Source organism: Palaemon carinicauda, chromosome 3 (assembly GCF_036898095.1).
Source record: "Palaemon carinicauda isolate YSFRI2023 chromosome 3, ASM3689809v2, whole genome shotgun sequence".
NCBI classification, from domain to species: domain Eukaryota; kingdom Metazoa; phylum Arthropoda; class Malacostraca; order Decapoda; family Palaemonidae; genus Palaemon; species Palaemon carinicauda.
This window is the reverse complement of record NC_090727.1, coordinates 153,209,147-153,234,943: the sequence shown is the minus strand read 5'-3', so window position 1 is coordinate 153,234,943 and position 25,797 is coordinate 153,209,147. Positions and strand designations below refer to the sequence as shown.

The 25,797-nt window shown below is 44.0% G+C and overlaps 1 protein-coding gene across 1 annotated transcript in view; it reads right to left on the bottom strand.

Moving 5' to 3' along the window:
• Window positions 1-469: 469 nt before the first annotated feature.
• Window positions 470-25,797, bottom strand: part of LOC137638678 (condensin-2 complex subunit D3-L-like) — a 38,840-nt gene continuing 13,512 nt past the window's right edge. Inside the window, exons 6-15 of the mRNA XM_068370969.1 lie at window positions 21,020-21,218; window positions 20,048-20,168; window positions 17,854-18,046; window positions 17,189-17,340; window positions 16,349-16,505; window positions 15,467-15,598; window positions 15,029-15,200; window positions 14,546-14,742; window positions 13,906-14,043; window positions 470-2,254 (exon numbers count right to left, since the gene is read on the bottom strand). Of these exons, the coding sequence (XP_068227070.1) occupies window positions 1,100-2,254; window positions 13,906-14,043; window positions 14,546-14,742; window positions 15,029-15,200; window positions 15,467-15,598; window positions 16,349-16,505; window positions 17,189-17,340; window positions 17,854-18,046; window positions 20,048-20,168; window positions 21,020-21,218 (2,616 nt within the window). The 3' untranslated portion in view covers window positions 470-1,099. The remainder of the gene's footprint in view (window positions 2,255-13,905; window positions 14,044-14,545; window positions 14,743-15,028; window positions 15,201-15,466; window positions 15,599-16,348; window positions 16,506-17,188; window positions 17,341-17,853; window positions 18,047-20,047; window positions 20,169-21,019; window positions 21,219-25,797) is intronic.

Here is a 25,797-nt window from a genome sequence, read left to right as displayed (position 1 = left end):
TCTGCCTGGTGTTTGTCAGACGGCAGTCCAAGTCCCACTCAGACTCTTTAGTTCCTTTAGTGGCTAAAACCTGACCATCCTTGTAAGCTAAAGATTGGGTGTTGGGGAGAGCCTGTGGCTCTCTCTGGTCCTAGCTTGTGTGGAGAGGGTTCTCAGGCACTGATTATATATGGTCAGTCTCTAGGGCAGTTTCCTGCTCGATAGTGCAACATCACTGTCCCTTGCCCCTGCCATTCATGAGTAGCCTTTAAACTTTTAAGCTTATCTTTTTTTATATTTGAATTCATTGCTTAGTTAAATTTATACATTATGCTGTACTTTATCATCTGATTTTTCCCTCCACATATATTATATATGTTGGCTAGTGTGTTCATTTTGAATCATAATAGTGCTCGGCAGTCTAACGCAAGGATTCAATCAAAAACAGAATAGTATGACGTAATATATATTTATATATAATCATCTGTAAAGTCTTTTAAATATTGTATTTCAATACAATAAACACTTAAAGAATTCTTTTACAAAGGGAATAAAATTTTAAACATCTCCGTTCCAAAATAGCAACATCTGGCTAGCTGACAATAAAATATACTCTTATGCTGTACGGTACAAAAATAAGTTTGTATGTCTGTAACCACATTAATAGTTTACTAACTATTATTAAGAAATATCATGTACAGTATACAATATTTGATTTAACTGAGACCAAATACACTTAAATGCATTTAACATAAATAAATATAGGATTCTTTCTATTAATGTGGGTTCGTAAAAACCCAAACTCCAAAAATTTCCTGAGCACAAAATAAATAACTTAAACCAACCCATTCTGGGTAACAAAATGTCTGTTTGAACATTTGCTTTTAAAGCTTGAGCTGTACTGGAGTTGGTTACGAAAAATATCAGATTAACTTCTTAAAAATAAATTGTAAAATATCCTTGTGAATTAACTCTCTTTAATATTGCAACTTGATAACCAAAAGTACCAAAAATAAGGAATGTTAATTGGCTTAAAAATAGTGAATTTTCATTTATTGTGTTTACTTGAACTCCAGGCACACGCTATCAAAATAATTCCTGTACAAGAACCTATTTACTACTACCTCTTTCGTCTCTGACTGACTCTCTTCCTGGGGTTTTTCGGTTTTTCCGGATCACCGTCGTCTTTCGGATCTGGACTGAGGGATGTCATGTCCCTTGTTCTTTTCCCTTTACTTGCTGCCTCTGTAGCTCCTCTAGTTTTACTTCTGTGAGGGCTGGGTTTCTCTTTCGCAGGCGCACTGGTGTCGCGGTCCACATCCGTTGTGGAAACCGACTGCGGCCGACATCGTTCCGATCCCGCATCGAGGCCTTTAGAAGCCGATTGCGCCGATCGACTCTTGGTCTCGCTTTTCCTGCTTGATCTGCGTGTTCTGCTCGATTCCGATTCCTTGGTATTGCCTTCTTGATGCATTACCCTTTTAGACTTCTGCTCATGAGATCTGCTGGAATCTGTACTGATGGTCGAGTCGAGGGTTATCGCACTGATATTCTGTTCTTCCATAAATGTAATATTATTAATCACACCAGATTTTTGTTGGGGCGTGCTGATGGCACGTATAAGTTCTTCCTTAGTCTTCTTTGACATTTTCTTTGTCGGTGTTTTTACGTTATTTCTTAAAGGAGAACTGCTTCCACTGGACGGGTTGTCGGCAGAAATATCATCCTTTTCATTTATTTCCCTATCTTTTTCCCTTGCAGGATTATCTCTGTTACTACCCTCTTTCCCAGAATCGGAGCTTCTCGCAGACATTTTGGTTTTCCGTGTCCCTCGTCCCGTAACTTCAGGTTTTGATGACGGAGCTTCTGCAACTTCCTTGGAACTTGGAACAGAATCTTTAACGTTATCCTGACCTGAATCATCTTGTTTATATGGCACTGGGGCAATACAGCTCTTCCTCCTACCCAGTACTTCCTTAGAATTCATCACTGCCTGTTTATGAACGTCATTCTGAGCAGCCGGTGAAATCTTTGGTGATGTGACCGACCCTGGATCGTTTTTCTTTGGTGATGTAACCAAGCATTCTTGTTCCTCAGCGTTGGTGTTTTCCTCTGGAATATCTTTACCTTCCTTTCGTAATTCTTCAGCACTGTTGTCTTCTGTCTTTCTCCTTTCCAATTCCTCTTCTTTTTCTTTCTGCTCTTGGTCAAATCTTCTCAAATCAAATTCAATCTCTTGAGCAAGTTGTTTGTCACCAGCTAATATTTCTTTAATCTGAAAAGAATAGTTAGAGCTTTATAATTTACTTGTACTAAAAAAAATTCTCATACAACAAAAACTTACCTACTTCATTGAGCTTTTTAATATCTAAACATGTAAGGTTTTCGAAAAATACGCTAATAATATTTGATAAAAGATTGATTCTCCTTTCAAAATGTTTAATATTTGAAAGATCACGGTAAAATAATTTTTATGTTATATCAAAATATATAAACTTTTAGTTTTAAGATTACAGTCTAACAAAAAGACTAATTTTTTCCCGAAAGACGTGTTTTTACACAAATACAAACCATTGTTTATTAATAGAAATATGACTAAGTTGGTGCCCTATTGATCTGGCTGTTTAAATCTTATGTATACATTTTCTCTCAGATTGAATAAAAGTAGTGGCAGGGGATGTTGATGGAAGCAGTCAATAATATGAAGTATTTACTGATAACTGTAATTGTTTGATAGTTTTGTACTACCTCCCATTATGCAACATAGTTGTTCCTGTCGAGCATTGTAACACGGAAAGAGTTTGTACTGAAAAAATTAATTGTTCCAACACTGAGTACTTACTCGAACTACTTTTTTAGGAGTATCTGGGATCTCCTCCCAACCGACCAGAATTTTGTGTAGTTTACCCTACTCCCGTTTTCTATGCGGGATAACCTCTGGCGGAGTGATACGCGCCACGAGGCGACCCCGGGTCAGAGAGCATGATTGCTTGGGTCTCGATCCCAAGTAAGTTTTCTGGTCGCGTCGCGATAACATCCCGATGCGCTCTCCTTACCCAGTGCAACCCTTGTGTCCCACGCGGTTCCCACATGGTCCCTTTGTGCTATTCCTTATCCTTTTCCCTCTGTGTTCCTGTGTCTCACGGTGCCTTACTAGTGCACAATGGAGCATCCCCATCGTTGCCCTGGGCCTATGGCCGGTAAATCGTGTGGCGCCTTCCTATCAAAGCCTGAAGTTGACCCGCACTCCTTGTATTCTTCGTGTAGGGGCAGTGTTTGTTCCCCTACAGCCACGTGTCCGGAGTGCGAGTCCTGAAATGAGGTGCAGTGGGTGCGTTACGGCATCAAGAAAAAGAAGTCTTCCAGGAGATCGCCTAAGAAACCGAGCATCTCTTCGCCTCTTGCTTCGCCCGGCCTATCGTCGGATAGAGCGTCTCTGCCGCCTTCCCCTACCCAGAATAGGGGACGAGGTAAGTCAGTTGCGGGGGAAGAGGCCTGTGGCTCTTCCCAGGAGTCTGAATTACCAGATAGTGGGGTTGTGTTGTCGATCCAGGCAAGTGAGGGGCCTGAGGGAGGGACGGGAGTGTGTTCGGAGGACGGAGGCCTGGTGCAAGCAGGGCCCGTCTCTTCTGACAATCCTATGTGGGGAAAGACTGCTGCAGCCTCTTCTCCCGCCTCTTGGGCATGTGTTTCAGGTACGTCCGCAGCCGAGGGTGGCGCCGAGAAGGAGGACTCGCCGCCACCAGACTCCCTCGCGTGGGTTCCTCCGAAGACGCCCTTCAGATCACCCTTGAGGCTGGAAGAAGAGTTCAAGACCTGGTTCCCTAGCGAGGAGCTACCCCGCTCCCCTCCAGTGCCTTCAGCTACGCTCCCGTCCGTCTTCATGGAGCCTTTGTCGCCGGCCGATCGACGCGTGGACCCACCAGCAACGCGGTGCGACTCAGACCATTCAGTGAGATCCTACAAGTCTTCGGGCTCCTCGGTCGAGGCCTACTCCTACTCTTCGGAGGACGGAGCCCCAAGGGACCATAGAAGACGGCGAGATAGGCCCCGCAGGAGACGGTCACGCTCCCGTTCCAAATCCCGCCACGTTGGGAGGCGTTCTAGATCCCCCCGGAGGAAGTATAGGAGAAGTTGCTCCCCGAGAGAAGAATGGGTGCGGGTCGTCATCCCACGTAGACAACTCCTGGAAGCTTCAGCAGTTCCGGGCACCTCGGGCTGGCTCCCAAGGGCTCGCTCGCCAGTGAGGTACGTCCCCAGCAGCAGGTACGATCAAGGGAGAGAGTTGTCTCTTCAGGCCCCAGGGGACAGGCATAAGTCTGCGAAGGTTCCAGCTCTCTCCGCCCAGCGGAAAGAGTCATCCCTTCGGTCTGGCAGCCGCGTCCCGGCCTCAAAATCAGCAACGAGTCGACCGTAACGTGAGAGACACCTTCCTTCTACGAGCAAGCCCGCAGCCTCCTGGACCTCCGTAGGCAGAGATAAGCCCAGGACGCAACCCTCCGTCTCGGCGGCGATGCCCGTCCTCCATCCTGAACCGCCGAGACTAGACCGCGCCAGGAAGATGCATCCTCCCCAAGCGGCACCCTCCGTCAGGGGTCCCCCGTCACAAGCAGAGGAACATCCGACAGAAAGTATAGATGACGGCATAGAAGGTTCGGCCGCAGAAGTTTCGGCCTACAGGAGAGTGATAGGCCTCATTAGGCGTCATCACAGGCTGGACGAGCCTAAGCCCTCCACGGACGAAGACTGGCTCTCGGGCCTCGGCAGGCTGGTCGATGCACCCGTGCAACAGAGGCCCTCACTAGCGCTTCCTTTGTCTAGGGACGTTAGGCTGGGTATGGGTCACATAGACAGGATCGTGGCCAACCACGCAGAAGCCCCCAAGAGTCAGAATGCCTCCGAACTTCTCCAGGGCCTCAAGACCCAGAGACGTTTCTACCTTCCCGAAGGGCACCGCGAAGGTCCCTGTACGGTAGAGCCAGCAGTCGCCATCCTGGGCCAGGGAGCAGCAGAAGAGAGAGCTATCACCGCCCCAGTTTACTTCTCCCCTTCGGAGACTTCCATTAATGGAAGAGCCAGCCAAGGACCTGGTATACGTATCGTTGTGGCTAGATTGGTGGGCCTGCACACTGGTAGGTTTCCGAGCCTTGCACGATCTCGCAGTTCCGGAGAACCAGGCCTTACTAAAAGAGCTGATTAGCTCGGGGGAGAAGGCCCTAAGTTCCTCTCTTACCGGTCCATCGCTCAGGCCGCTAATCGGGTACTGCGGGAGAGGGACACCGTGCTCAGCAAGATTGTCGGGAGACTCCTGGACAAAGAAGCGGAGAGACTGGACAACTTGGATCAGATCCTCCGGCCCTTCCTGTCGGGCCAGCCCAGGAGAGCCAAGGACTGGCAAAGACTGATAGGTCACCTCGTGTCGTTAGAGAAGCTGGTCCCCCAGGGAAGGCTCAAACTCAGGGGAGTACAATGGAACCTGAAGGAGCTCTGGAACCAGAGAGACTCCCCGCACAAGGTGGTCCCGGTATCCCCGGAGACGAAGGAAGTCCTAGAGTGGTAGCACGTCAGATCGAACACCCTCAAAAGAATGCCCTTCGCAGCCGACCCTCCGGAGATGCTTCTGTTCACGGATGCATCCAAGAAGGGTTGGGGTGCTCATCTCCTCAACAAGACAGCAAGAGGAAGTTGGCTAGACGAGAAGAACCTGCACATAAATGTGCTAGAAATGATGGCAGTGTGAAGAGCGTGCTTAGAGTTCGGCCATCGGCTCCAAGGAAACACCGTGGCATTGATGTGCGACAACGCCACGGTGGTGGCCTACATAAAGAAGCAAGGAGGACTGAAATCGAAGGAGCTGTTCAACCTCACAATGGAGTTACTAGAATGGGCCAAAGTAGAGCAGATCAAGATCTCAGCCAGGTTCATTCCAGGGAAAAGAAACATCCTCGCTGACAGCCTCAGCAGAATGGGTCAAGTGTTAGGGTCCGAGTGGTCCTTGCTCCCGGAAGAGGCCAAGACTCACATTCAGAAGTGGGACTCGCCAGTGATAGACCTCTTCGCCACGAGACTGAACGCACAGCTCCCCGTGTTATGTTCTCCTGTGCCAGATCCGGAGGCAGCGTTCGAGGATGCCTTCCAACACCCTTGGGACAACCTCGACATTTACGCCTTCCCTCCCTTCGGGATGCTCAGGCAAGTCCCCAACAGGGTGAGGCGAGCGGACAACCTATGGATGAATTTGGTAGCGCCCTGCTGGCCGCAGAGAGAGTGGTTCGCAGATCTAAAGGAACTGGCGCGCCATCCACCTTGGCCCCTTCCGGACAGACCAGGCCTTCTCCGGCAACCGCACTTTCAAAGGTTCCATGAAAACCCTCGGTTCCTCTGCCTTCACACGTGGAAGTTATCGAGCGCCTCCTGAGGAAGGAAGGATGTTCGTCGAGGACGGCAACAAGGATGTCAGGGTACCTGAGACGTTCGTCAGCCGCAGTATACCAGGCAAAATGGGCTACCTTCACTAAGTCGTGCGTCTCGAAGAACATCAAGCCCCATCCCGGAGATAGCCGACTTCCTGGTCTATCTCGGGGATGAGGTAAACATGTCCATCCCAGCCATCAAAGGAGTCCAGGCTGGCCTGGTCCAAGTCTTCCTCCTGAAGGGCATCGACCTGGGTACCTCCAGACATATCTCGATGCTCATCAAGAGTTTCGAGCAATCGTGCCCCCCTCAGGCCGTTAAAGTGCCCCAGGCCATTAGGGTGCCCCAGTGGGACATGGCTGAGTCCTGAAGATGCCGTCAGAACCTCCCTTCGAACCCCTAAAGGACATCTTGGACAGAGAGCTCACCCTCAAGACAGTTTTTCTGTTAGCTCTGGCATCAGCAAAACGAGTAGGAGAGATTCATGGACTGTAGTGCGAGGTATCACACTTGAAGGGCTGGCGTGAAGCTACCTTCAGGTTCGTACCATCCTTCGTGGCCAAGACTCAGAATCCAGCAGTTTGGGACCCCAAGTTTGAAGGATTCTCAGTGCCGGCAAGCCCTCGTTCGGACAATCCGAGGGACTTGCTTCTGTGCCCTATCAAGGCAATACGGAAGTACTTATAGAGGACAGCCAGACCTCGACCCGAAATCAAGAGTCTGTTCGTCTCCTCCTGGCTACGGCAGGTGATCGTCAGGGCCTACAGTAGTGCAGGGGTCCCCCTTCCAGGAAAGCCCAGACCCCACAACATTAGGGGTCTAAGTACTTCTTTGGCTTTTGAGAAAAACATGGCAGTGGGCCAAATCCTGAGGGCAGGTACATGGTCTAGTCAGTCTACCTTTACGGCTCACTACTCGAAGGACTGTTCGAGGAGGTCCCTGGACGGGTTCTCGCTCGGTCCCGTCATTTCCGCGCTCCAAACGATTTAAAGGTGTAGCCCCAGGGCTAACTGCGGGCGGTAAGTCCAAGAGACACAGGTTCCTTCCTTACCCCCCTTTCCATCCTTCCCCTATTACCTTCCGGAAATGACCCCAAAAACCTCCTGACTGCCATGGGTTACACTATCAATGGAAGGACGAGTCTCCTAGGATTTTTTTTGCAGAGGTGAGTTAATTAGATAATTTTTTGCGAAGTTTTCCCATGTTTCCCTTGGGAACCTAGTCTCCTATCTAGGCTCCTCTTCTATACTCATCACGGTCTCTAGGTCCGGAAGGACACTCCCACCTCTTAAAGTATAAGTCTCCTAAGAAAGTAGTTTGAGGTAAGTACTCCATGTTGGAACAAATCACAAATTTTAAGTAATTTGTATTTTTCCTAACAGTACTTACCTCGAACTACTTTCGGGTCATGGCCCACCCATCCTACCCCGAGTGCCTTACTGGATTTCATAGAAACCTAAGCTGTCAAAAACTTACTGGGGATCGAGACATGAAAAAGCATGCTCTCTGACCCGGGGTCGAGATGTTACCCCGCATAGAAAACGGGATTAGGGTAAACTACACAAAATTCTGGTCGGTTGGGAGGAGATCCCAGATATTCCTAAGAAAGTAGTTCGAGGTAAGTACTGTACTGTTAGGAAAAATACAAATTACTTGAACATGTGATTTTTATTTTATGACACTACTGTACTGCCTTTTAATTTTTTTATGTTTCTACGCAAATGCTAACCGTCGCCATTTACTACGACCAAAATTAAGGAAATCTTGTGGGTGTGGCAACATTGTATGGTTGCACTCTGTTCCCACTTTGCTGGACAGGTGTGTAGCAGCCTGCAACTCAATCCCCACTTCACTCTTGGTTGTTAGGATGATTGGACATCTACTCGACTGCTGTCCATGCTGTGCTTTTCAGTTCCAGCGATCATGAGTGCTTCTCAAGTATGTATGAGAACCTGCTCTGGCCTTATTGCACCTCCATGAGTTTGGTGGAGGTAAGAGATGTTCCATGTCTTCCCCTAGCGAGATTTATAGGGAATTCTCATCTTCCCAATGTGAGAGATTCAGCAGCATTCGGAAAAAGAAATAAAAGTTATCGTTTCACCTCTGCTTCTTCCTTGAAAGAGGGCAAGAAGCAAAAGTCTTTTCTAATGTTCTGAAATCCTCAACCACGCCACGAAGGATGTGAAGCATCTCTTGCCCCCCTTTGACCGTGTCTTCATGTGCTGCTTAAAGGTGTCGAATGCCTCACCAAAGAATACAAGGATATCATAGCACAGGAGGACCAGCTGTTTTGAGTCTCACAACAGCTAACAATTCCATGCAAAGTTTCATTGGGAGAATACAGTAATACTACCCAAGCCCCCAACCCTCGGAAAAGAAGCTCTGTGTCATGTTCCAGCGCTTCCTAGTAAGGTTCCGAGAAAGTATCGTCGAGAGACTGATCCAGAGCTTTACTGGTCAGGACTCTGGTCCTTCTCCTGTCTCAGGATACTACTAAGACACTTTGTTGACTGTCTGCCCAATGAAGAACGCTGCAAAGAAGGAAGTGTCAGCCAACACTTCAAATCACCAGGAATTGCCAGTCACCAGAAGAAGCATCCCCTGCTCATCCTCTTTGTGAGAAGGGATTGGCATGAGATCATTAAACAACTAATCTACTCTGTCTGGATCTCTTCGAGCATGTCAAGATGGTTCGGTCTTGTTTACCACGAGCAGGGAGATCATGTACTTCTACCTCATTCCCTCATTTATCACGAGAGAGGAAGGCTCACCCTTTCATGTCCTGTTCGGAGCAGCAATTGTGACACGAATCACATAAGTGGCGCTCTTCCCCCAAAACCTGTTCTCCAAGAATACACTCAATTGACAAACAATCTCCAGCCTCCAGATGCCTTCCTTATGAGAATTATTGTTTAAAAAAATAATAATACTAAAGGATCAACTGCAGAAGCCTGGGGAGCTGTATTTTACCTCTAGAAGAGTGCCCCTCACCATTATGGCTTGAACTACCACTTGAAAGCAGGATCTTCTGCCAACCCCAGGCAGTAAGATGACAATGACGTTGGAGGGTGAAATCAGAGGTTAGGGAGAGATGATGAACAGGAGACGTTGATCAGATAGGAAGGAACCTCCACTGTCCCTCTCTGCACCGTTGAGCCACAGTCAGCTCAACGGCATCCCACGTCTAGTGGTAACTTGTGGAACGCTCTTCCTAACAGACATTTCCTTCTCCCTTTCCCTCTAGCTTTATAGCGACCCTGGTTCTGGCAATAGGGAAAAGACAGTGTAGAAGAGTTCTCGAGGATGGATTGTTAAGGGCAAGTACCACCTCTCAGCGCTGGATTTCGGGGCTTGTACAGTTAGGCAGCTGTTTTTGCTGACCTGATGTGGAAGGTCGAGACAACACTGCATACTACACGATATAGAGTTCTTGAGAATCCTTCCTCCAATTTTCCCCCTGTTGCCTTCACTGTCATTGGTGGGAAGAGAGAGGGTTCCTTCAAAGGCAAGAGCATAAACTAAGTCTTCCTCAGCAGCTGATCAGTTTGTGGAATCTTAAAAGCATCACAATGTTTTGCACCAATTTGGCCTACTGGTTGATCGCACGGTGCGCTAGGAACTCAACCACCTAGCTCTCGTCAGGACAATGTCTTTGACGGCCTGCATCTTGCTAGGATTGGTCAGGTTCTCCATGTCGGCCAGGTAGCTGACTGTACTCGACCAGTGGACAATCCATGAGGTCACTTGCATGGCAGCCATGGCTGTCACCTCAATGCCAGAAAAATGCAAATTGCTGAACTACCCAGTCTTCACACTGCCGAGTCTGAAAGTATCTTCTGCCTCATAAAGGTCGTAGGAACTAAGGTGCCCTTGAAGACTCCTTATCTATGGACCTGAGACTCCCCGGGGATATCTAAGGCATTCTTGGCTAAGGCCGACCAAGGGAGCTCAAGCCTAGGTCTCGTGCTGATAGAGGCCATGACAGAGAGGGTCGTAAGCTACCTTCCCTCCTCGGGGTTAACTGATCTTTCTGATAAAAGCACAGCACCTTAAGGAACATTGAATCTGTATCACCCTTCTCTGCATCTGGTAGACAATGATGTCTTCCTAGTGAATGTGAGCACTGTAACATGAGTCTGAGAGACATACATAGGAAGAAAGCGTCAGGAGGAGGCACATGTAGTGAAGATGCCCGTGTGGTAGCGCACCTGGAAGATGAGCTCATGTGGAATGAGCATGCCTCAGACGAGCACGTCTGTGAGACACTTCTAAGGGAAGTCATGTATAGAAACGTTCCCATCTGGCAAATCTAAGGCAGAGCATGTGAAAACTGCCTGCCTAGCATGCCTAGCAAGAACTTGTCTTGGAGAAAGAGCTTCTGGTGCATTACGAACTAAACTACCCTAGGTCTCATCAGGAAAATGTTAAGGGTTTGCATCTTGCTATGGTTGGTTGGAGTCCGACTGCTCGACCAGTAAACGATCCAAGAGAACCACTAGCATTGCAGCCAAAGCCGTGACTTCCATACCAAAAAAAAAAGGAACTGCTGAGAAACCTAGTGTCTCAGTTGCATCTGCAGTCTAGTAGAAAAGGGGAAGGAAGAACCTCCTGTGCCTGAAAGTATTCCTTCTGGCTCGTAAGGTCGTAGGAATTAAACGGAAGAACCTCCCTGCCCTCAAAGAGTCCTTATATCAGAAAACCTGAGACTCCCCGTACCTAAGGCTTCCTTGGTTAAGGCCGACCATGGAAGTTCAAGACTAGGTCTCATGCTGCTAGGCTAGGGCCACTACAGAGAGGGTCTTAGGCTACCTTTCCTCCTCATGAAGGTAGAATACAAGGCATCTCCTAGGTTGTTGACTTTCTGATAGAGTGCAGCACCTTGAGGAACATCACATCTTTTTATCACCCTCTTCTGTATCTGGCAGACAAATGATGCATTCCTTGTGGATGTGAGCCCTGTGAGGCATGTCTGAGAGACATCTGACCAGTAGGAATAACCCATCAGGAGTAGAGTATGTGCCTGGGAGGCAAATTCTGCCTAATGCTGCTGTATAGGGAGAGACACAGGGAGGAAGGGTGTTTGATAAATATGCTTTTAGTGAAGATGCCGCCTCAGTGGTAGCATACCTGGAAGATGCACTAATAAGGAATGAGCCTCTTTAAGCTTTGTATAGAGTGCTTTTGGTGGAGCTGCTTGACAAGGAGCATCAAGGATAGCTCATCTAAGAGACAGATTTAATGGATGTGCGGTTAGGAACGCGCACGCCTTGGAGTCAGATGCTAGAGTGCCTGGAAAGAGCATGTCTTGAGACATATCTATAAGAGATGTTCACACTAACAGCACATCTGGAAGACATACTAGAAGAGTTGACGAACCTAAGGTAGAGAAGTACCTCCCTTAGAGGAGCATGTCTGTGAGACACTCCCAAGGGAAGGTGTTTCTAGAAATACTCGAGTTTCACAAATCTAAGGCAAAGAGTCTATGAAGCATCAACCTACGAGATGCCTGGGAGGAGTGCATTTGTGAGATGCTCCTAAGGGGTGGTGCATCTGGCGAGGTTCGTCGTAGGAAGAGCAAGTACTGTAAAATCCTCTACAGTCAAAACTCCTGGATGTGGCATTGGAAGAGTCATTTTTGGAAGGTCTGGAATAAACTAAACCACCTACAAGAGTGTGTCTACAATCCACCTCTGAAGAGGCAGTGTGGCAAAGGTTGCATAACAAACTTATAAGTAGTGTGGCAAAGGTTGCATAACAAACTTATAAGTGTGCTCCTAGTAGTAACACTCAGACAACTCTTTCAACAGTGGCAAGGGTCAGACTCACTTACTGGACCCCCAAACCCGAAGAGCAGGAACAGAAGGGCACTTCCCTCATGAAGAAACCTGGGAGAAATTCCAAGGCAGACTGGAGAAGCAGTAACTAAAGGGCGCTTCCTTCGGAAGGGCATTTGGGCGAAGACTCTCCCTTCCAAGCAATGCCGGAGACTATGCAGCCTCACCATGGACATTAGGGGTGTCTGTAGGAAGACCTAGAAGTTTCACAACAATCTGTGTAGCAGCAAAAACTGAAGGAGTGTTCAGAAATTCCATGATGACCTAGAGAAGCAGTAACCAAAGAGTGCTAGGTCCTAGGGCGCCTAGGAGAAAATTCTCCCTCGGTAGAGCCAGAGCTAGACTGGAGATTATGTAGTTTCTCCAAGATGCTGGTAGTAGGAACATCTAGAAGTTCCAAGACCACCTCATAGGAGAAACCTGAGAGGTGTCAAAGATCCTCCTTTGAAGAGTGAGGATCTGTTAAGGGTGGAGAGCCTCGGAGCACACACCGAAGAACTAATGCTCCGAAGGAGACCTCTAGAAGGGCAAGTCCCTAGATTCAAAGCTGAAGAAGGCACTCGCAGTTTCCACCAGCACCTCTCATGCGGAAGATCCTTTGGAGGGGAGACAAATCTCCCTAGAAGGTCCCTGTACAGACAAGGGAAGAACAACACAACCCGAAGAGCTATTGCCTTCTCTGGAAAGGGCTGCTCCCTTTCATGGGGGGGATGGGAGCCTCCATCTGGAACTTCTGCCTCAAACTCCCAAGGGCTCTCACTCAAGGAGAAAGACTCTACTCAAGGAATGTCAAGCTAAGTGTAAAGTGAGAGGTAAAGGCTAAACCACCTCAAGGATAACTCCAGGGGCATTGAAGAAGACTTCCCTAAGGAGGAAAATCCATAAGAAGGGTATTGAAGTCCAGTCTCCCTAACGCCAGGCAGGGACGAAATCAAAAGGTTACGAACACACACATTCCATGAGAAGCCCCTGGATGCGGCCGAAGCCTTTGGAAAACCCTGGCGAAGAAACATTTCTAACACTCGAGAGAAGGCGCTGAGCAAAAGCCCTTCTATGAACAATCATATATGAACATGCTGGAGAAAAATGATAAAATAAATTACGCCAAAATTCCAGCCATCAAGAATGTGTTATTGCGGACGGCTGAAATCCAGGTGAGCCACCATGGGGAGGTGCTGCCTCCCTAGTACCTGCCTGTCATTTACACCTCGTTATATGTTTGAACTGCCATGTTTTAGCTTCGATGTTAGGTAAAGAACAATGGTTTGTATTTGTGTAGGAAAAAATGGGAGTTATGGAAATCTTGTGGTAGTCAATAGAGCTAGAGCAAACACAAACACATTTACATAATGGAGCAACATTACCAATTCTCAAAGACATAACAGTAAGTTAGGGACTAAGACATTTGGTGTTTTATATAAAACTATAACAATTTAGATTTTCAGTTTACAAATATAGTATTAAGATTCCAATGACCTATTGAATCATGGATTGTGGTGACTAAACAATTAATAAAATATTTTTTATTACTGTTCCAAATATGTCTAGTACTATACAGATTAGTTGAATTAATTATTCAACAATTTGAAAAAAGGCAATAGATATATCAAAGAATTTTGTTGATCAATCTTAAAATATATAAAATAATTTTATCAATCAATCTGGAGTAAAAACTTACTTCATTTTTGTAGTCCTTCATAATTTCCTTCAAGTAAAGAAGCAAATGTTTCATCAGAGGCGATTTATGCTCTTCCAATTTATGCTTAACAGCAATCAGAATTGGAACAATATTCTCTATCACATGTCGTTTCACCACCTGTAAGTTATCGATCGTTTGTCAGTAAATATGATGCTGGTATAGTACTAAATTCAAATAAAATAAATTGTTAATCCTAATTATTTCTGTATTATTTCCAATACCCTTTTTATCATGAAAATAATTTATGCATATTGACAATCAACCCTTCCATATAATCAAATATACAATAATTAAAGTACAGAACCAAAACAACTAAACTTGACCACAAGTAAATGGAAGAGTTCACTGCAAGTGTTCAAATAAGTATGTTGAAATATACCATAATTATTGTTATTAAATTATATTAAATATACCATAAACAAACTTGCAAGTAACAGTTTTTGGAAATTATTAAATTTTCTAAGTTGCTTCATGATATGTGATGTATATAAAACTGTTATAAACTACGAGAAAGCTGTTGATTCTATCAAAACTTTAGCAGTAATGAAAGCCCTTAAAATACAAGGAATAAATGAATCTTAGAACATTTGAAATACCAGCATTTTTTTGGTAGTCTTACCTGCGAAATAATAGTTTTCTTAATGACCATACCCGCCATAGCAGCCTGTTCAGCCTGGTCTGTGGGCTGGTCCACATCCTCCGGACGTGACTTCAGAGACGCTAACTTGATCTCGTCGCACCTCAGCACCGACAGCGTGTCTTCTAGCATGGGTAAACTGGTGGCCGAGAGTTTTACCCTGCCATCCACTACCCCGCCTGAGGATTTCAAATTTATCTTAATATTTTAAAAGCAATGACATAGTTTAGATGTATCGCAATAACAGTAAACAACATTATCTAACCTGATAAAAACAATTAGAAATTGAGTGTAGTGATCACCGTCAAGGCCGGAAGAGGAGGTTCAAGTAATTGTAATTTCGTACATCACTTACGCCCTTAAACAAAACAGCATAAATTTTTGTAATTACATGCCATAGTTAGAAAATGTAAACCACTGGTTTAGAAACACCAGAACTCAAATTGTTAAAACTTATTTACAAACCTAACACATCTTGACATAGACGCTGCGTCGTCGTGAATCGTTGGTCATCTGGCATGTGGTCCAACATGAACTTATAGATCATCATTCTGTCTTGTGCGTGTTCTTTGCCGGCCAAGGAGAACAACTCTTTTTCTACTGAACTCTGTAGGAATCTGTTATAACTCTCGTGCTCCTACGGGGAGAAAAAAAATATTCACTGATCAATCCATGCAATATCCAGAAATAAGATTTTCAACAGAATTATGTCGTTTTCCTTTGGCTTAAATTTTTTTAAATTTTCACTTGACATTTGCTGGGCTCTATATATTATATTCTTAGACTAGTAACTTCAATTTTTATGTAGCCTGATTAACTTGCAGCCATGAGTTTTAAAGAATTTTCCATGCTACAATTAAAAAAAAAAGAAGTAAAAACTAAGTATTTAAATATGAAACTTACCTCATAGCAGTTGTAATGAAATATACATTCTATAAAGTGTTGACACAAAATCTTTGGGAAACGCTTCAGAAGACGTTCGGTTATGTAAAAGAGAACGGTACTACGTACGTCCTCGTGCTCGTCAGCAAGGCACTGAAAGAAAGGATATAGTCATCTGTTTATATAGAAATCGTGTGTCGTACAACATTCAATTAACATCTATCTTGTTTCTCTTCCTCTTGTTATTTTGAAGTTTTTTATCCTATTGTTATCTTCAAGTTTTTATAGTTTATATATGAAAGATTTATTTTAATATTGTTATTGTTCTTAAACTTCTCTTCTAGTATCCCTATTTCCTTCCCTTACTGGGGTATTTTCCCTGTTGGAGCCCTTGGGCTTATACCACACTGCTTTTCCAAATAGGGTTGTAGCTTAGCAAGTAATAATAATAATAATGATAAACCTATACAAAAGGTCCTGAACTTACAAACATTCAGAGATACAAGCACAAATCTAACTGAAATCATAAAAAACAGATATTGTATCTTAAGTTTATAATGAAATTCTGTAATCAACCAATATATAATTTATTGCTGTAAGTAAGATAACATTTGCAATATGTAACAGGACTGTCTGTCTATATAGATTGCCTTACCTTGTGTAAGACCCGGGCTCTTGCCTTTGGGCAGCCCGGAAAAGAATGTAATTTCATTTGTAGAGCGTTATATGTGTATAAAAGAACTTGTAACTTGAATAGGGTTAACAGGACTATTTTGTTGACTTTCGCAGCTGAAAATCATAAGCACTAGGTCAAAATTTCACTTGCGAACAGCTTCTTGATACCTCTGTAAGTTTGAAAATTGAGGACTTTTTGTATACACAACCCAAGTCTGAATAACTAACCTGCAAAATGCGATAAAAGAATGATCCTTTTAGCTTCAGGTAGTCTTCTTGCAACAGATTTATTAGTAAGGTGAGAGTGGTTCGTCTCACTTCCAAGTCGGGGTCACGCAAGCAGGCGGTCACTTGGGGCATTAAGGGATCCACGAGGGTTGCATACCTTCGACAAACAAGAAGAAAAAATATTCACTCAAATACGAAAAGCCATTAATCAAAATATTAAGTCTTTACATTCTCTTCGTACTCCCCAAGAGATTAGTTCACCAAATGTTTAGCAGGACTCCGCAGGCACTAAAATAGTTTTAAGACCAAAGCCTACATGGCTGAGGACTATGAAGTTGGAAGTAGGAGATGATGAATGGAGAAATACTGAATAAAAAGCTCAAGATAGAGACAAATGGTGACATCTAACAGAGTCCCTTTGCCTTGATAGGCGTAGGAGGAGATGATGACATTCTTGTACAAAGATTGAAGTGTAAATTATTCTGCTGTCTTTTATCAAAATCTGTGTGCATTAACAAATGTACACATGCAGTTATAATTTGTTCGCATTAAAATAATATAAATAAATAATCAATGTTTTGACTCAATTTCACCTTTGTACTTTCATATATTTATAGAAATTTTGCTTGGTTTATTATATGGAGATCAACATAAAAAGCCAAAACAACTTGCAACATGACAAATGTTGATTCACTTTTCTACTTTAAAAATTAATTGCTATACAGAAAAGGCTCTTTATCTCAAAGAGGCCCTTTGCGCCAATTCAGGTCCTTTGCGTCAATGAGGCCCTTTGCGTCAATAGGCATAGGAGGAGATGACGATAAAGAAAAAAATATTTACCTTACACACATATCAGACAGAGTAAACACTATGTTGATCTTCAGTGCTGAGCAGATTTGTGTATCTAACATTTTCCCCAGAGCGGGAATAATTCGCTTGGCCTGTTCTTCGTTCTGCAAACACATTTTGCCTAATGTTACGACAGCTACTGCCTGAAAACATTTAAACAAAATTAAAGATTTGAATTTTAGTTTGAAATTTTTAAAATATTCAAGACCTGTATAATGAGCTATAAAGTAACCTCACAAACCACATTGCAATACTACTAGCTTTTGATAAGCACAGCCAACCAATTATTAATATAACTTTCTCTTACATAACAACTGAAAATTTGACACCTTGATAAAGAGACAAAAAAATGGATTGAAAGTAGCTGGAAACTAAAGAATCACTAAAAACACAACCTTATCATCATCTCCAATGTGCAAAGTAAAGCACTCTTAAGAAAGGCAACAAGCATAACACCAAGAGAGTTCTTTCTTTATCCTCCATTTCACATTTATATCAGTTTCATTTATACCTTTCTTGTTGAGCTTAAACAGATATGAAAAGTATAAATTCAAGATAATCCCAAAATAATAATTGAACTGCAAGAAAAGAAATTTAGATTCATAGTATTTTGGCAATGTATAGAAAGACCATGGTACAGAGGCTACGGCACTCACCCGAACTCTTGTGGTCGGCTTAAAGGAGATGGCCGTTGGCTGAGAGCTTTGTGTTTGAGACGACGGGATTCGGACAGTTCTCAGCCTTTCTCTTCTTGACTGATGGAAAATTATACTTTGAACCATTAGAAACATTCTTCGGTTCACCTTGCAAGGGCATAGCATGGCGGCCTCTCCTAACGTGAAGATATGTCTGAGGAATAAACAATATATTAAAAAAAAAATACAGCTTAACCATGTATCATAACCATTTCCGTGTAGATTTCAATGCTAACATTCAATACTGTATTCCCAGTTATGCTGTGGTAAGTAGATTATTGAAACCACGAGATGATTACTGTATTAAACTAGAGGGGCACTCAGTAGAGCGCAGACCTCCACCGTGGCAGATTATTTTTCAACCTTTTGCTCGAACACAACCTTGACCTTTGACCTTGACCTTCTAAAATTAAATCATTTGCAGCTTTTCACATAATAGTTAATCCCTTCAAGTTTCATTACTCTACGATTAAAATTATGACCAGGAAGCTGTTCACGATCCAACCCACACAAACAAGGGGTAAAACATTACCTTCCAACTTTATGGCGGAGGTAAAAAATATATTACCTTAGTAAGTGACTAATAAGTACAACAGGATTATTTAGGGGTACCTATAAGCTATCCAATCAATGTTTAAAGGGGTGAGATTTCATCCGTAACGTTATCTTCCACTGAATCCTACTATTCCAACAGGTAACATGAGGGAAACACACTCTTCACAAAGGGAATGGGGGATTGTGATGTCCTAGAAACAAATCCTGTGCTCGCTCCACCCAGTAATTGCTAACAAAACAACAGAAAGACACTTTAATGCGCTGTAATAAGCAAATAATCTTGAGAGGTCTGATCACATCACTGAGACACTGGCATATCAGTAACCACTTACTGCTAGAATGTCACTTCCTTTACCAATACTAATAATAATAATACAGTAAAGATATGCGCTTATTTGAAACTAAATGTCAATTAAAACGAGCTTCTGAAGAAGAAATATGAGCATCTTGGGAGGTTCAGAGAAATAATACCTCATAAAATTTTAGATTTGATTTTGGGTTTCTAAAATTCTTGAGAGGGGTGTCCTGGGCCATGGAAGAGCTGACCAAGTTATGAGATGGATTCCCACACTACTAACGGATGTGGATACCGAGGGATGATCCAACAGACTATGTAATGTAAAAAGGGAAGCTTGTCTGAGATAATGTGACCATGTAATGTAAAAAGGGAAGGCGAGGGAAGCTTGTCTGAGATAATGTGACCATGTAATGTAAAAGGGGAAGGCTAGGGAAGCTTGTCCGAGATAATGTGACCATGTAATGTAAAAGGGGAAGGCTAGGGAAGCTTGTCCGAGATAATGTGACCATGTAATGTAAAAGGGGAAGGCTAGGGAAGCTTGTCCGAGATAATGTGACCATGTAATGTAAAAGGGGAAGGCTAGGGAAGCTTGTCCGAGATAATGTGACCATGTAATGTAAAAGGGGAAGGCTAGGGAAGCTTGTCCGAGATAATGTGACCATGTAATGTAAAAGGGGAAGGCTAGGGAAGCTTGTCCGAGATAATGTGACCATGTAATGTAAAAGGGGAAGGCTTGAGGAAGCTTGTCCGAGATAATGTGACCATGTAATGTAAAAGGGGAAGGCTTAAGAAAGCTTGTCTGAGATAATGTGACCATGTAATGTAAAAGGGGAAGGCTAGGGATGCTTGTCTGAGATAATATGACCATGTAATAAATAAGGAGGAGATAGAACTAATCAAGAGAGCTAAGAACACTCCAGTGATGGGAAGGAGGAGTGTGGAGTAAGCAGATCAGACAGGAAGATTGTGGTTAGAAGGGACTGGTGACGAAGATGCAAGGAATAAAAGTAGATGGAGAAAGTTGACAACGAGACTGATAAGGGAAGAAGAAGAAATGATCCAACATAATATATCCTAAAAAAAGAAGACTAAATGCAGTATTAAGAAACGATTAAAATTGGGGAATGAAGTACTATACTCCCGCCATCTACTGACATAACTGCAATGTCTTTCTATCATTTTTCATTTCATATACGAAAAACAAATTAGTTTACAAAACTTCCATTGTATCCAACAGATACCATACCTAAATAAAATCAAAACAAACTTTAAAATAGTTATACAGTAGTTATGTAAACATACCTGAAAAGTTTCTCTTCGCCCTCGGCATCTGCTGGAATTGATTTTTCGAAGAGAACGCTCTTCAGGTAATCATCGCATGCCTTCAGGATAGGGCCGACCCATTTCTCCAAGGCTTTGAGACCTACAAAGGGAAAATACATCATTTACCTGCTGCGAAAGTCTCGAAGTCATAAAATTAAAAACGAGAGATATGAAGGAAACAAAACATTTGAAAGAATTTACTCATTTTTCAGTACAAAAAAGGGATTTTGACGAAGGAAAAATCTATTTCTGGGGAGAGACCTGTGGCCCCCGGTGAAAAGAGTCCTTCTTATATACCTTTTCTGATAAAACCTTCCAATTATACCAGAGAAAGATAAAAGCATGGAATGCTGAGGTTACAACCCTCGCACGAGCACCTTTTGGGTGTCGTGTATAAAGCAAAGGCGCGTGAAATCCACTATTCACAGGTTGTCTTCCATTTAGTTAATTCCTTCGTCAAAGGAATGGGCCGATACAAAGGCCCTAGCCAACCCCCAGCGCCACACCACCCATGCCACGACCTTCAACAAATCTGCAACTTTAATGAATGACTTAAACCTCCTTAGGTAAACTAATAGATTTTTAGATTAATATTCATGACAAGTAAAACAATAACTATATGATTAGTTTATTGAAACCTTTGAACCATAATTTTGAATATTTTTAGAGCTCACCTAAATGTTTTGTTATATAACAGGGATAAAAATTAAAACATGTTAAGGTACAGTAAGTGAGAAAGCTTATAAATAAAGAGACTAAAAGAATTCGACCAAAAGTAAATGGTAGAAGGTACAGTAATGTCAGCGTGGTGAAGGCATGTTGAAAAGGACCCATATTACCACCCATCGTATGTCAAACGAGCCACACTATAAGGGATTCCCCAAGGCAGTTTCTATTCTTAATCATAAATGTAACCCAACAACAGCAGATGAATAAATTTATAAACCTTACCTTTCTCTTCATCCCCATGCATGCTGTAAGTCAGTAATGTTAAAGTGTCCATCATGGCGGAGATCAGCTGGGATCCCACACTGAAACTGACAACAGGGTGAAGCAGCCGCTCGTGTAGGGCCTCTCCTCTGTGGCCTGGAATGTGTTTGATGCTGTTACTCAAAACTTTCAACACTTGCTGAAGTGTGTATGATCCCACCTGAAAGAGAGAGAGATAAGAAATCTTTAGTCTTCAATGCAATACTAATATGTGTATGCATTTCATAACAACAACAGTTTAATATGCATATTTATTAATTATAGCTGTGAATGAGAGGAAAAGTAGGCTTTCTAGTTTGATAAGTGGTGGCCTTGCCTGCATCCACATACACTGACAGGGAATAAGCAAGCAAATATGTATGACCCTGCTATATAACCAATGCAACTATACACTGCAAAATAATAACATTCTAGGAGTAATTTTGTATTTTTTATAGCCATATAAACCCGAGTCTTTTGATTAGGGAGATTACTTCGGCTTCAGCTGGAATCTGTCATTGAAATGGATAAATACTGCAGCCATCAGAGTTCCAAGTACAAAGGTGTCAAGATACTTTACACTCTCGCAGGTAAAAGGCCGTGAAGGTTGTCTGCCTCTTCCAGACACCTGCCTTGAACACTTGGCCCACCGACAAGTTTCTCTTAAACACAAGGGTGGAGGCAATACCTCTGACTATCTTCTTGTCAGCCGAGGCATAAAATCTAAGCATCGTCTCACAAAGCCATGAAGAGACCGTGTCACTTGACCCACCTCTTTCTTGGACCTGCCAGTGTTTACAAAAAATCTCCTACACTCAGGCGTGAGGTGTCGAGTCCTTTTCAGAGAGCACCACAGAGTCCTCACAGGGCACAAGAGCATTTTGTCTTTATCACCACCCGATGCCTCTCAGAGGTCAATATGCCATAGGATCAGTCTTGCCCAGGAGTTTCTTTGCAAAACTGAAGGATATCTCCTTTCAACCACGAGCGTGGGGGACTACATAAGAAAGACCGTGCAACTAGCTCACCTTTTTAGCCAAAAAGGACAGCGTCAAATTGTACTTCTACCAGATGTTTATAAATTTTTAGGAGTTGTGAGGGGTAAAGGATGGACAAGCCTGTTTGTATATTTTGTGCCTCCCACTGCCAAAGACAAAAGTGGCTACTTTGCGAGAGGAATGTTCGAAGCTTCGCCATCGTGATTCTATGGCCATTAGAGTGTCGCTGAAGACAAAATCCCCATTTCAAAAGACATAAGGATTTCATATGCATAGATAAAATGTTATTTTCATTAGTAAAATAAATTTTTGAATATACTTACCCGGTGATCATGTAGCTGCAGCTCTGCTGCCCGACAGAAAAAACCTACGGGCGGGATACGCCAGCGATCGCTACACAGGTGGGGGTGTACAACAACAGCGCCATCTGTCGAGTAGGTACTCGAGTACTTCTTGTCAACAAAGAACCAATTTTCTCCTCGGTCCACTGCGTCTCTATTGGGGAGGAAGGGTGGGTCCTTTAATTCATGATCACCGGGTAAGTATATTCAAAAATTTATTTTACTAATGAAAATAACATTTTTCAATATTAATCTTACCCGGTGATCATGTACCTGATTCACACCCAGGGGGGTGGGTGGAGACCAGCATACATGTTAACATTAGAAGCTAAGTATCCCGTATTTCATTTTAGCAGTTATTCAAAATAACAAACATAAAATTAATAAGTACCTGGTAAGGAAGTCGACTTGAACCATTACTCTGCCTTTTAAAGTACGTCTTCCTTACTGAGCCTCGCGATCCTCTTAGGATGCTGAGCGACTCCTAGGTGCTGAAGTATGAAGGGCTGCAACCCATACTAAAGGACCTCATCACAACCTCTAATCTAGGCGCTTCTCAAGAAAAGAATTTGACCACCCGCCAAATCAACCAGGATGCGAAAGGCTCCTTAGCCTTCCGTACAACCCAAAAACAACAATAAAAAGCATTTCAAGAGAAAGATTAAAAAAGGTTATGGGATTATGGGAATGTAGTGGTTGAGCCCTCACCTACTACTGCACTCGCTGCTACGAATGGTCCCAGGGTGTAGCAGTTCTCGTAAAGAGACTGGACATCTTTAAGGTAAAATGATGCGAACACTGACTTGCTTCTCCAATAGGTTGCATCCATTACACTCTGCAGAGATCTGTTTTGTTTGAAGGCCACTGAAGTTGCGACAGCTCTAACTTCATGTGTCCTTACCTTCAGCAAAGCATGGTCCTCCTCATTCAGATGAGAATGGGCTTCTCTAATCAAAAGTCTGATGTAATAAGACACTGCGTTCTTCGACATCGGTAAAGCAGGTTTCTTAATAGAGCACCATAAAGCTTCTGATTGTCCTCGTAATGGCTTCGTACGTCTTAAATAGTACTTAAGAGCTCTTACTGGGCATAGTACTCTCTCTTGTTCGTTTCCAACCAAACTGGACAGACTTGGAATCTCGAACGATTTGGGCCAAGGACGAGAAGGGAGTTCGTTTTTAGCTAAAAAACCAAGCTGTAAGGAACATGTAGCCGTTTCAGATGTAAATCCTATGTTCCTGCTGAAGGCGTGTATCTCACTGACTCTTTTAGCTGTTGCTAAGCAAACTAGGAAAAGAGTCTTCAAAGTGAGATCTTTAAAAGAGGCTGATTGAAGCGGTTCGAACTTTGCTGACATCAGGAACCTTAAAACCACGTCTAAGTTCCAACCTGGTGTGGCTAACCGACGCTCCTTTGAGGTCTCAAAAGACTTAAGGAGGTCCTGTAGATCTTTGTTGTTGGAAAGATCTAAGCCTCTGTGGCGGAAGACTGCTGCCAACATGCTTCTGTAACCTTTGATCGTAGGAGCTGAAAGGGATCTTACGTTCCTTAGATGTAAAAGGAAGTCAGCTATCTGAGTTACAGAGGTACTGGTTGAGGATACTGAATTTGCCTTGCACCAGCTTCGGAAGACTTCCCATTTTGACTGATAGACCTTGAGAGTGGATGTCCTCCTTGCTCTGGCAATCGCTCTGGCTGCCTCCTTCGAAAAGCCTCTAGCTCTTGAGAGTCTTTCGATAGTCTGAAGGCAGTCAGACGAAGAGCGTGGAGGCTTGGGTGTACCTTCTTTACATGCGGCTGACGCAGAAGGTCCACTCTTAGAGGAAGAGTCCTGGGAACGTCTACTAGCCATTGCAGTACCTCGGTGAACCATTCTCTTGCGGGCCAGCGGGGAGCAACCAACGTCAACCTTGTCCCTTCGTGAGAGGCGAACTTCTGCAGTACCTTGTTGACAATCTTGAACGAGGGGAACGCATAAAGGTCTAGATGGGACCAATCCAGAAGAAAGGCATCTATGTGAACTGCTGCTGGGTCCAGAATCGGTGAGCAATAATTTGGGAGCCTCTTGGTCATCGAGGTAGCGAACAGATCTATGGTGGGCTGACCCCACAAGGTCCATAGTCTGTTGCAAACATTCTTGTGAAGGGTCCATTCTGTTGGGATGATCTGACCCTTCCGGCTGAGGCGGTCTGCCATGACATTCATGTCGCCTTGAATGAACCTCGTTACTAGAGATATGTTTAGATCTCTTGACCAGGTGAGGAGGTCCCTTGCGATCTCGAACAACGTCATCGAATGAGTCCCTCCTTGCTTGGAGATGTACGCCAAGGCTGTGGTGTTGTCGGAGTTCACTTCCACCACCTTGCCTAGAAGGAGGGACTTGAAACTTCTCAAGGCCAGATGAACTGCCAGTAGCTCCTTGCAGTTGATGTGCAGTGCTCTTTGATCCGGATTCCACGTGCCCGAGCATTCCCGACCGTCCAGTGTCGCACCCCAGACCGTGTCCGATGCGTCCGAGAAGAGAAGGTGGTCGGGGGTCTGAACAGCCAGTGGTAGACCTTCCCTGAGAAGAATGTTGTTCTTCCACCAAGTCAGTGCAGACTTCATCTTCTCGGAGATAGGAACTGAGACCGCTTCTAGCGTCATGTGCTTTCTCCAGTGAGCAGCTAGGTGATACTGAAGGGGTCGGAGGTGGAGTCTCCCTAACGCGATGAACTGGTCCAGCGATGAAAGTGTCCCTATCAGACTCATCCACTGTCTGACTGAACATCGGTTCCTCTTCAGCATGCTCTGGATGCATTCTTGGGCTTGACTGATTCTGGGGGCCGACGGAAAAGCCCGAAAAGCCTGACTCTGAATCTCCATACCTAGATAGACTATAGTTTGGGATGGGACGAGTTGGGACTTTTCTATATTGACCAGGAGACCCAATTCCTTGGTCAGATCCAGAGTCCATTTTAGATTCTCCAGACAGCGACGACTTGACGCAGCTCTTAAAAGCCAGTCGTCCAAATAGAGGGAGGCTCTGATGTCTGCTAAATGCAGGAATTTGGCAATATTCCTCATCAGTTTGGTAAACACTAGAGGTGCCGTGCTTAGGCCAAAGCACAGGGCTTGGAACTGGTAAACCACCTTCCCAAAGACGAACCTTAGAAAAGGTTGGGAATCTGGGTGGATGGGGACGTGAAAGTACGCGTCCTTTAGGTCTAACGAGACCATCCAGTCTTCCTTCCTGACCGATGCTAGCACCGACTTCGTCGTCTCCATGGTGAACGTCTGCTTGGTGACAAAGACATTTAGAGCACTGACGTCTAGCACCGGTCTCCACCCTCCTGTCTTCTTCGCCACTAAGAAGAGATGGTTGTAGAAGCCCGGGGATTGATGGTCCCGGACTATGACTACCGCTCCCTTTTGTAGCAAG